We start from the raw sequence: 12,688 nt of genomic DNA, 5'->3' as shown, positions 1-12,688 counted from the left end.
TTTAACCAATGACAAGTGGGGAAGAAATTAAGTGACTCAGTGTAATACATTAGGCATTAAGTTGACATACAAAACTAAACATTATTACTCAGGAGACTGCAAATTCAGACACCATTATTTTCAAATAATGTCCATGGCTAAATTTCTCTCTCCAAATAAAGAAACTTAACTATGGATGAGTATCAAAGACTTAACCCATACTGCTTTTCACACTCCCAGAGAAAAATTTTCCACAAAGAGCTGAATTCATCAGTGCATGCTTTTTAATGAACCCAAGAAAGTCACAGTTCAACTGGCATAATGCTTTCTAGTTACAATTATGAAACATCTATTCTTTATAGCCTCAATTAGAAGATATTCTAATATTTTAGTGAAGCATCAGATATAATTACAGTGCATTATATACAGAGTACAGAAATATTTTTATAGGGAAAAAATAAATAGAAAAAATATGTAAACATCCTGAGTAAAATTCTGCTGCCACTGAAGTCAGTTACAGAATTGTCATAGATACAAGCAAAGGCAGTATTTCACCTCTCTTTTTAAAGCATTTAGCAGTGCACATAACTTCATTTCAGTTTAAAGTGCATACAACATTATAAAAAGGATTCATAAGCTTTTGGAAGTTTTACATATGCAGATTCCATTCATATCTACTGCGTCTCCTCAGTCCCATCTCTTCTGATTCAATGGCATCTTTGCTTACCATTTCTTCATCTTCTACAACATCTGGCTCCACCTGATGTACTTCACATTCACTGTGTAATTCATGCTCTTCTATTTTGTAATCATTATCAATATCCTCAAGCAAATCTTCATTACAGTCATCTTCTCTGTTGTCCATTTCTTTCTCTTGAGAATGTTCAGCAAATGACTGAATGAGATCTTCAAGTTTCTCATTACAGATGTGTCCAAGATCTTAAAATTCCCCAAAAATAATCAAAATTAAAGCTTACTGGTAAGGCTCTGAATTTCAGGGTCAGTTTAGAAGTAGAGTATTTTTAAATTAGGGGGTTTTTTATCTTTTATTAAGACTCAAATAATGCAAGAATTCCCCAAATTTCCAAAGGACCATTCTTAACATTTAAGATTTTTTCTGGGCTATTATGCAGCTCTTGGAAGTCTCTAGTTGAAACTAACATACAATTTGCTGTTTAGTGTTTAGTACAGCCTCAGAGGTCCCCATTTGGAAATCCTTTGCCTAAAGTTAGTCCAGTACTAACAGACTGCTTAGGAATTAATGTTCCAAAAGTCTGTTTTATCAAAAAAGAATGTGACTGTGTGGTTCATTCCAGTTCAATGTCTTGAGCACCTATTCTTAAATAAATCATGATGTATCAAAAATTTAAATTTGGATACATCTCGAATAGGAAGAATTACAAAATTTATTCCTCCCGAATAAAACTTATTCCACACAAATTACCTAAGGTGCAGAAGCTGAACATTATTATAATAAGATCTATTTATTCTTTTAAAATATAAACTACTAAATTATCTATCTGTGTGAAAATTAAATTACCTTTCATCTGGTTTTCTGATTTATCCAATCCACTTTCTTTCATCAGTCGTCTAATTGATTGGAGCTGTGTCATTATTTCATCTTTCTGCTCACATGCTAAAGCATTGACACTAGAATAAAAAGACAACTGTTAACAGCTGAAGGATTATCTTGGAAGGGTGTGCTTGATAATAATATACTTATTGCAATATTTCTTTCTGTGCATAAATTCCATAGTTAAGCTTGTGAAATGTTTAGGTCGAGCTTTCCTTTGAGTACTGTCTCTTGAAAAGTGGGGAGGCCACGACATCATACAACTGCTGAATGTCACTGAACCTTAACACTGGAGCCCCAAAGGAAGGCCGAGTAATGACTACTGAAAGTAACAATTATCCACAGCACTTTTATTAGTAGTACAACAATGCCTAATACAGAACTTGAGAGTTCGAAGTTCAAGAGAGTTCAAAGCGTTCAAAGGTTATTCTCATTTCCTCCCTATCACTACTACAAATTTGTTAGGCAAACTACCCAGTGATTTTGCTGCTTAATAATGGTCAGCACATACCAAGTTCGGAAGTACAGTGAAGAAACAATCAGGAAATTCTGCATGTTTTAACCTGTGTTTCACGAAGGATATCAGTCTAAAAATCAACTGTATGGATAATTTTACTTCTAGTAGATAAGTAAAGCTCTAACTTCTTAAGAACAGAACTCTAAAACTGCAAGGAGTTTTTATCCTACTGATTCCTTTGTCATACTAAAATAGGCAAGTTCTATTTCACTGAAATACACACACCTCACAGATTCATTTCAAAACACAAAAATAAGCAGCTATACCTTGATAATTATTTTCTTCTTATAGTTACATCTAAAAGAAGAAACTCACTTTGCTACCAACACCTAATTCCCACAAGGGCTTTCAAATGCTAGAGTTTAAGTATATTTTCATTATTAGTCTCCTTGGTCAATATTAAAGTTCATCTTGTTAAGCCACAGTAACATGATCATGCGTCTTCTGCATTTATGTTTGGTGAACAAGAGATGTGAGGTATCTGTGAAAAAGTTCACAAATGGCAGAATTTGTATTACCTGCAAAAGGCTACAGAAACAGTAAGTAATCAAAGAAGGTTCCTAAAATGGTTCCTTACCTATATATAAGGATATTTTTAAGAACTCTTTGTTGACATTTTGGCATATTTCAATATACAGGAAACAACACTGAGATTTTTTAGAAACACTCACCAGTTTGAAAGTGGATCCAACTGAGTCAATAAAGAATTTAACATTTTCTCTGTCTGTGCTAGATGTTGCTCTAGCTCTAAAAGCTGATGCTCTAGCAAAAACAAACACAAACAAAAACAATACAATAAAAAAAGAGGGAGGCAGAAGGGGAGGAAGAGAGAGAGCAGGAGAGAAAAAACATTGTAAAAAATGTCTTTACAATATCATTAGGATATTATTTTATATTTTTCACTGGACAGATACAAAACCAGAAAGTTTCTTTCACCTATAAAGTCCCACAATATGAAAAGGGAGTGGTGGGTCTAAGGACAGAAGCCTTATTATGTGTGAACAGAAGCCCTTTCCACCAGTAGCCTATCTCCAATAGTGCCCAAACAGAGGACACCTTTGTAGAAACTGAGCAAGAATGTGGAGCTCACCTTCCCAGTCTCAAAAAACTGCAGGTGCAAGACTTCCTGAGATATAAGTACTATACTCAATATGCTTTCATGTGTTTGTCTATTCACACCTTACAAATATATTTGATGCTTAATGCACTAGAATCAAGAGGAATCACTCCTCCTAAAATACAATTAAATTTTGAAGAAAGAAGAATGCAACACACAAGGAAGATGAGTAGGCAGTGTAGCAAATCACTGCTGAACCTCCTTACAGACCTGGTGTATACAGACACCAAAAGATGCTGCTAGTTGTTTAATTCACCAAAAATGTGTCTATACAAGGGAGGAAAAGGTATGAAAACAGCATCAACTTTGAATGTTTGAGACAGGTTTCTCATAAATGACCTCTATAATTGTATAGCCACATTGTTCCACTATGAATACAGTTCAGTTCTAAACCAGATCATTATATTATTTTTAAATACCCTATTTATTTAATTATATCCCACTTAAACTGAAGGAAACTGAACAGTTCTTAAGTGAGAAAAACAACACACATTTTAAAGGCAAAGAATCACACCACATTACTACAGCTGCTTTAAGAGCATTACATCTGGAGAATTTAAACAAACCTCAAACAAACATTTTAAACATACATAATGACAAAGGGATTTTTGTAGATTCCTAACTGTTCTCAGTAACTTGAAAGATTGTCTTCCTTTAGCTAGACTGCATCAATCAAACTTCCAGTAGCAAGTAAGCATTTTTGTTGAACATATGCATTATGAATGGGTATCTTGCCTGTTTCCTTTGCTTTGTCTTCTGTACTTTTTTCCTTTTTGGAGTGACTTTCTTCATGTGATTTCATCTTTAAAAAATACAATCAAGTTAAACAACTTCATCATTATCTGTGTACTAAAACCAAAACTGTTTAGTGAAAGTAAACAACAACCATGAAAATGTGCTACATTAATGAAACTTTTCTTCTGTTGATTCCTCCTTCCTGTCTTAAACTAACACTTCTGATTTTAAGCAAACACAACATGACTGGCAAAAGCTGTAAAAGAAAGCAATTGCTATTTCAAAAAGGAACTGAAAAAACCTTCTAGGTTACTGGATCCAGTCTCCTATCATTAATTACAATATAGAATTTATTTCTTAAAGTAATAAAGATACTATCATAAAGATATTTACATTTTAATCCCACAAGCCCAAGTGTAAAGAATTGTAACACACAAAGTATGGTTTTCATTATTTTTAAATCTTATACTGAACTGGACAGCCTCTATACTCATTTTGCTAAGCTGTGATATTTTTCTCATACACGAGACTAATGTGAACTGACTCCAGAAATGAGGATGTTGTATCCAGTCTTATTCTTGTTAATTTTTATTTTCCCTGAGGGCAAGTAACAATATTCCAGGTGCACTCAGCTTTGTAAGTCCTGTAGTATCTCTTACTATAAATAATACATTTCAAGACTGATTCCTTTTAAAAAACAACTGCTCACGTGTCCTCTTTTTGAATTTACAAATGGAAGAAAGTATCCCGTAACACGAATAAACCTGCATGTTGCAACTGCATGATCAAATGAGAGGTCCAAACAAAAAGTCAAGCCTACTTGCTTCCTATCTATCTGTTAATCTAAGACCACTGCTCTGCAGGAATTGTCTGCCTCCTTCCCATACTCAATCTCATTCTGAAGAATGAAAAGGAAGCGAAACACTGGAGGGACTTAGGTTACAGACTCAGGTAGCAGCACTGTTTAGGTTCTCAGATTCTCATTTGAGGCTGCAGGGTGAGTAAGATTCTCACTTCTTCAAGCATCTAAAAATATGTAAGCCAGAAGCTTTCATATGTAAGAATCAGATACGGTAAAGTTTTCATTTTGGACTTCACATTCCAAGTCAAACAGAGCAAGAAATGGCTTTTGGACAACCATATACAAGGGCTCAGAATTAGAATAGCAGAGTTTACTGTCAACAAACAAGCCAAGCGCTTACATTTCATCCTAACTACAATAATTTAATGCTTTTCCTATGGCTTACCTTAAGAAGTTTGTATGCTGCAAACATCCCCACTCCAAGAGCATACAATGGCATGAGGGTGAATGCCAATTCTCGACCATTTCCTCTTGTTCTCTCGCTTTTTATCTCTTTTTCCATTGCATTTCTCATCTGCTGAAAACTCTGGTAAGCATTACTGTCAGAACTGCCTGGATGCCGGTGAACTTGATTAACTGTCTGAGGACTACCTTAAAAATGAAATTGAGGGAAAGACAACAAAGTAAGAAATAAAATCAGGAGGCCACAACTGGAATTAAATTGTTTTCTTCTTGTGTAATCATCTTTGTTCATCACTCTTCTAAGATGGTGTGGGCAGCCTTGTATCCAATAAATAATTAAAAATTATTCTTACATTAACAGGATGAACAGTTTAAACTAGGCAGCAAAAACTCTCAAGCCAAGCTTGGTTTCTCTAATGTACAATTTTTAAGCTTCTTCACAGCAACATTGGCAAACCCTCGGCAAATCACAGAAAGACAGATGTAACAAGAAACAATTTATATCTTGAAATCAAAGCATACTCAGAGAAACTACTGATAATGCTAAAAACAGTAATTAATATTTTTTCCTTTGCACCAAAAGAACTGAGTTAATTACAAATTGAATTGTCTGGTCCCAGGGAAAAAAAAAAAAAAAAAAAAGGTTCTCTTAAAATACGCTGTGCTGCTTTCATTACTTTGACAGTAAACTCTGTTTTACATGGATATTCCCACAGGCTTAGAAGTACTGTACCTTTCCAAATCAAATATTTAGCAGGAGAAGATTACACAATAGCCAAGAGATGCGACCTTGGAAGTCAGAAGTATTTTTGCATGTAATTTGCCTGCCAGAACAGGGAGCAGATGAGAAAACAGCCAATGTCACTGCTCAACTTAAGAAACAGGTTATTTGGTAGTTAAATCAAGGGCTCATGGGGCATGCACCAATGGAACAGTACCATCAGCTGAAGAATGCAGATCTTGCAGAGACAGACAGCAGGGGATTGGGGATTGTGAAGTTTTACACCCATGTCTCACCTGAGTGCCTAGACTTACAATTTCAAACTTAACGTCTCAGAACTGAGTATGGGTATATGGGTATGGCAAGGTTCACCCTCTATAAACACTCCCAAACAAAAGACCATTGTGCAAATCATTACTTATCAATGAATACTGTAACAGTGGTATTTCAGGCACCCACAGTAATATAACTCAGGTGTGCCAAGCACAGCCACAATCAGATAGAGAAAAAATTAATGTTACACAAAACCTAAATGCTCTAGCTGATACAATCAGAACTCAAGCTACCTTCATTATTCAATGCAAATTCAGGCAGGCGTTGTCCTTTCAGGACTAGTGAGTTTAGACTTGCTAAAACTGCACTAATTAATCTGGAAATCACATTTTATATTATATGTATTTTTCTGCCTTTCAGAATGTTTCATATGGATTCCTGGTTTTACATTTACATTTACACTCATTTTTTCCCTATTTTAAATTTGATTTCTTTTTAAAGTAAATGAAAAGTTTTATTAGAATAGTTACTATCACAGAAGAAAAAGATTTCTACAGATCATACAAATAAGAATGTGGCAAGGGAAACATCTTCAGGGTGGAGAGGAGGAATGTTGAATGGACTAGTGGAGTCCAGTGACCTGCACCAAGTTTATCCCACGGAAGAAATGGTAAAGTGAGTTACAAGCCAACCAGGAAAAAAGAACCACCCAGAGAGGTGAGAATAGGAGATCTGTCTGAAATTTATTTTACTCAGTGGTGGGCCAGTTCTTCAGAAGAATTACAGGCATGTGAAGTGTTTCCCTTTTTTTTTATGATTTGGTTTAAAAATAATTTGATCTATAGGGAATATACAGCTACTTTATAAATAAAAAATAATCAGGCAAAACAGGCAAGGCAAGAACTTATGAAGTTTGACATCAGATGGGAAAAACATGGTAGCAGCTCAAGCCTCCATTTTTCTGCAAGCAGGGAAAAGCAGAGACAGATGTGAAGGATTACAGCAATAGTTATCTCTTGGTTTGAAACACCTTGGAAGGCAGCATCAATGAATGACACAGCTATCTCACAAAGGCAGCCTTTTTGTGATTGTCAGAAACAAAGGTGTACCTTTCGACACGGAGCTAAATCGTGACACGCACTGACCTGGCTTAACATACATGGACACCACTATGGCAACTGCAAGTAGTGAACTCTGTAACCCATTCATTGAAGCCTTTTATAAACAAGCATCTTGGACTCTTTTTTAATATACTGCCGGACAGATTTTGTATGACTGTGCGTATATTTACTGACAGTAACACTCGGTTTCCTTATCGCAACTGATTTTTCCCTGTGACACCTCTCAGCTCATCTGTTCCACTGTGCCCCGCACTTCCAATTGCCGGGAGTTTCCTGCCCTTAAGAACAGATCTGGTAAGATAACGTAGACAAAACACAAAGCACTGGCGAACCAGAACAGCAGACACGGCAGGAGGTGGGGGTGCCTAAGGCGCACCCAGGCCGGCTCGAAGCGCTCTGACCAGGCCCGTGCACAGCCCGTGTGCACCCGGCGCCGCCGGACGGCCGAGGCACGGCCCGCTCGGCTCCCGGGGTTCCCTCCCTTCGAGCCCGCCCGAGCCCCCGCGGCACCGCCCCGGCTGCTACCTCTGCCGTGCTGACGGGGATCGTAATGGCCGGGGCCGGCCCTGCCGCCCCGCGGAGACCGCCCGGGCCGCCCGCCGCCTCCTCCCCCGAACATCCTGGGCATGACGACGAAGACGCAGAGCACCAGTGCGGCCGAGACCAGCACCTGCTGCACGGCCGACAGCGCCATGGCCGCCACCTGCCCCGCCCTCTCGCGGCCGCGCCCCGGCACAGCGCCCCCGGCGGCGCCCCGCGGTACTGCACGGCACGGCCCGGCCCCGCCCAGGGCCCGCAGCGGCCACGCCCCCGGCAGCCGGGCCCGCCCTCAAGGCCAAACGGGCTCAGGGCTGAGGGGGCATCTCCGGCGGAAAATGAAAATTTCTGCTGGAAAGGGTTAAACAAAAGTGAATGAAGATGCAGAAAAAGCAGATGTTTGATGTTCAGTCCGCTTAGTGCCACAAGAGGAGCATGTTAGCAATGGGCAGCTGAATGATGAGCACCCTGAACACACTTGGGAGCAGAGCAGGCATTTATTCTGCCGTGAATGTCCTTTGCTTGGGGGGGTTCGAAGCTGCATTGGCAGATAAGGGGAGGCGTGGTGCTTTTGAAAGTGATGAAGTTTGCAAAAGGCACCACACGCAGTTTTAAATGGTCAGGAGTAGGAAAACCAGGAAAAGTTATGACTGAAAGAATGGCTTTGAAAAAAAAGAAAACAAAGGCCTTAGGGAGGAAAACGTATCAGCAGGCAGTGGAGTTAATTGTAAAGTCCAAAAAGAAACCAAGAGTGAACTGAAACGTATGGCACCAGTAAACTTAAGCAATAAATCACAGCATCTTCTATTAAGATACAAAATTGGGTACTTTAATGGTAAACTTTCTGAAAAACAGTCATGACTGGAAGACAAATACAGAAGATCATTCCTGTTCAGGAATCAGCTGCAGAGAAGTAAGAGGTACTAGAATGAGTTACTGGCCAAGAATTGGCATCTTTACCTCATGGAGCTGTCTGTGTAAAATGCCCTGATGTGTATTTAAACCCGTACCATAGGAAGAGTAAATATTTGTTTCCAGAGACTCTCTTCAAAATATTTAGAATATTTATACTATTGAATCTACAGTATCTGTGCATTTTTAGTTTGAATGTTCAACAATAAACCCTGAAAAGTTTCATGTTTAATTATTGTGCCCGCAATTCCTTGCCTGAAGACAAAACTGCATTTCAAATATCCTTTCAGTTGCTAGCAAGTGCTCTTACAAAGTTAATTTTCAACACTGAAGAGAGGAAAAAATTGTCTAATGAATAGTTTGTATTTAGTTTGTATTTCTGTGCTGCAATAGGAGAAGTCAATTAAAATAAAACACAGGTACTTGCCTAAATAAGGGAAAGTATCTCTTTATTAAACTACAGAAACTCTGATATTTATCTGCTTATTGCTGACTTGTTTTATCTGATTGTTTAAGATTTTTTCTAACTCAACATTGCACAACTATTTCGCCTTTCATGCTTTGTAGACTTGGGATGCAGCTTTGGTACAGACTGCAAGGGCATAGACAAATGCATTTTTGAAGATAACATACTTAAGTAAGAAACATCAGTGTCGTCTTAATTTCACATCTGTTGGAGAGAATATTTGGGTTGGAGGTCATGAAGTTCTTGATGTTGCTGGTGCCATTGAATTGGTATGGTGAGGTCAGATTTTTAATTTTCGTGGTGCAGAACTGTACTAAGGTTTGTGATTGATACTTTCAAGTAAGAGTTGTCTTTGGTAAAATGTCCTGGTTAATGCCTACCATATACATCAGTACCATCTGTAAATAACACAGAGGTGTACAACTGCCAGTAGCAACTGACAGCTCAGTGTCTTTTTTAATATCAAGCAATGACTGTACTGCATTAGCCTTGCACTGGCTCCCCTCAGTACCTTGTACTATAATTCACTCTTCTTGTCCACAATATTGACCTCACGGAAAGCCTCCCTTCTCATTCCGCTGGCATGATTACTACATAAACTGCATAAAATAATAGTTTCCAGTTCTCTAGTTACCAAGCCACATAGTTCAGAATTCTTTGTCTGGAGATGCTGTTCAAGTTAATCACAGTAATTGTAGAATGTCTGTGGGTATTCCTTAGTAAAATATGTTGATGGAATGATAAAACCCAGCCAAAGTGAATTTTATTACAAATCTCATAAAAAATAATAGAAAAAAATCAACAAGAAAGTTTATGATACATTTCTGACTTCTTAGTGGTAATTCTTAGAAACTTAATGCTGCTGAGAAAGTAAAGTTTTCTTTTGAACACTTAATATTTTAAGTTTATTTATTCATTCTCATGTTGAAAGAATAACCTTTGCAGCAGAATCAATGAGCATCTATGAGCAAATACATGGTATTTCACTGATCTAAAACTGATGATAATTTTAATGTCAAGTAGATCTTAGCTAGTAAAAGCAGCTGTTAAATTTCTTATCTCAGTGTTCAAAGGTGCTTAGACTGCTCTTTGTGTCAATTACAGATGAAAGTATTGTGCAGTTTATTTACAGAGAAACTGTTACCAGCCACAATGGTATCTGTGAGATTTTTTTTTAGTAAGCTTTGGACTGTGAAATGAACATACCAAAAGTTAGCAGAATATCGTTTATGGAGCAATTTCCTTTCAGCTCTTTTTGTCTTTTCTCACTTATTTCTCTTCAAGTGTTATTTCTGGTTTTCTGCCCCTGGTTCTGCCTATAACAAAACCAAAAGCAAGGCTGGAGGATTGAAGTTTTGCGGTTTATTTGACAGTAGATTTTTTAGAAAGCTAGAACTAGACAGAATCATAGGAAAGTATTTTTCATTTTTTTCTGTGGCGCAATAAATTATGAAAAATTACCTAGCAGGGTAGTTTTTGCATTTTAATAATTGCAATTCAACCTTGTCTACATAGAATTCTGGAGGGTCTTGCACATTTCTCTTAGAGGGATGTTCACATCTAAACTTTCTTTCCCTTGATTGTTTGCTCCTTTCCTGTTATACACAGTTAAGTCATATCAAAATGTTCATGCATTTCAGGCAACATTTCAGGGAAAATCAAAAAGGAACCTAATCACTGGAAAAAACAAGCAGGGTACATGGGTTAAACACTGTTAACATGTTAAAGTACCTGTGTCATCAGAATTGATAATCGAAGATTATCATGCACAATCCAGGAACAATTTCTTGAAGGCTCCAACACAAAATGGAAAATGGGTAAAATTTATGAATCATAAATGGATGGGCTGTGTAGACCTGTTGACAGAGCTACAACACTGGAATCTCAAAATAGTGGAAATCTCAAAAATGTATGTGAGGCTGTTACATAAAGGCCCCTGAAATGCTTAGTCCTTAACCCAGTATTGGGTAACACCATTTAAACATTAAGATCCTTTAAAAAAAAAAAAAAAAAAAAAAAGATTATGTTTGATGAACACAGCTGCTTCTTTCATTCATCGACAAAGAGTTGAAACTTTTGGGAATGTTCGAGTTAGTCAGTCTGAGGCCTGTACCTTTCCTCCTGGGGAGATACTCAGTTACTGAGTAAAGCTATTATATCTGCATGTCTTCCAGAAATGGAATGTACAATCATCCAGATGTTCTAGGTACAGAATTAAACATTTTTACCTGAATTCATTGAAGTTTGGTTAGTCATGTGCAGAAGGTATTGGAAGAATTTCCTCAGAAATAGCAGATGCCTAAACTATAATGCCCATCTTCTCTTAAGTCTGGCAGGTAACACTCTTTGGTCTAAAAATATGCAGTGCCAAAGCTTTTGCACTTAAATTTACAGGAGTAATCATCTGGATCACTTCAAAATTACACTAAAACTGTCTGCAGTCCAGTCCCATACTAATGGCCTTCTCTGTTAATTGGGAAACTGTTTACAGCCTCATTATTACAAAATAATTTTAGGACTTTTTAGCTTTTAATGAAAATAAAATGTTTTCTTACAGCATAATTCTTGTGGAAATACAATACCACTACCGTCCTGTCCCGTAATCTGTTTTCTGCCAAGGTGCCATTGTGTAATAGCAGCAGCAATGCATTTCAGAATATCAGTTTATTCACAGGTCTGGAAGGCCAAGTGACCTTGCAGCTGCCTAATCCTGTGGACAGAATAAGAAAACCCAGCAGATCCACCCCATTTGTTCAACTGAACCTGGTTAAGTCAAGGTCAGACCTTCTTTCCCCAACACAAGGAACAATACTCTGTGGGAAAGTTGATGATTTGAGAACAAAAGTAAATGTAATTTCACAAATTCCCAGACATCGTGGATATCTGTAATAGGCTGTAATTCACCAGTTTTTAGTCCTCTAACTAAACAGAACATCAAGGGAAAATTATAAATGTGAGGTTTTATTTTTCCAGCCATTTTGAACTAAAAGCAGGTCAAAAGTGCAAAAGTGGAATATAAACATGGGGAATTTTTCAAAATCATGAGGGTGCAAAACTTCTTGCATGTACTCAGCTCATTGTGCTAAATTTCACTTGAGATCTGTGGAAGGCTAGGCAATAGCTTGTCCAGACTATATAATATCATACCCAAATCCCAAAACTTAATTGTTGAGATCCACTTCTTAATGCTGGCAAAAGTCTAAAACTCTCTTCTTGGGAAAATATCATAGATGCTCGAGGGCAGGCTGAACTTCTGCTTTAATTATAGATAGAATCACTAGATGGAGCCAGAAATGCAAGAAAGCATTTTGTAACCTGGACTATCCTGGACCCATCAAAATTTCCTACTGCATAAAATCTTAGTTCATTTTCCAAACACAGAATTTCAACAGCATGCATATGTAAGTGCAAGATCACTGTATTGTTAAATTAATGGTGCAGTTTTAGTGTGATGATTTTTTTTTGTGCAAACT

The 12,688-nt window shown here is 37.5% G+C and overlaps 1 protein-coding gene across 1 annotated transcript; it reads right to left on the bottom strand.

Moving 5' to 3' along the window:
* Positions 1 to 224: 224 nt before the first annotated feature.
* Positions 225 to 8,005, bottom strand: LOC310908418 (uncharacterized protein). Its single transcript, XM_083859434.1, has 6 exons — positions 7,826 to 8,005; positions 5,169 to 5,374; positions 3,922 to 3,988; positions 2,741 to 2,831; positions 1,520 to 1,629; positions 225 to 918 (listed from the first exon to the last, which is right to left on the bottom strand). Exons 1-6 carry the CDS (start codon positions 7,992 to 7,994, stop codon positions 629 to 631), a joined length of 933 nt encoding a protein of 310 aa, XP_083715560.1. The 5' UTR covers positions 7,995 to 8,005; the 3' UTR covers positions 225 to 628.
* Between the last annotated feature and the right edge of the window lie 4,683 nt (positions 8,006 to 12,688).

The sequence above is a fragment of the Zosterops lateralis genome, assembly GCF_965231275.1.
Source record: "Zosterops lateralis genome assembly, chromosome: 4".
Taxonomy (NCBI): domain Eukaryota; kingdom Metazoa; phylum Chordata; class Aves; order Passeriformes; family Zosteropidae; genus Zosterops; species Zosterops lateralis.
Note: the sequence above shows the minus strand (reverse complement) of the source record. Positions and strands in the feature narration are given on the sequence as shown.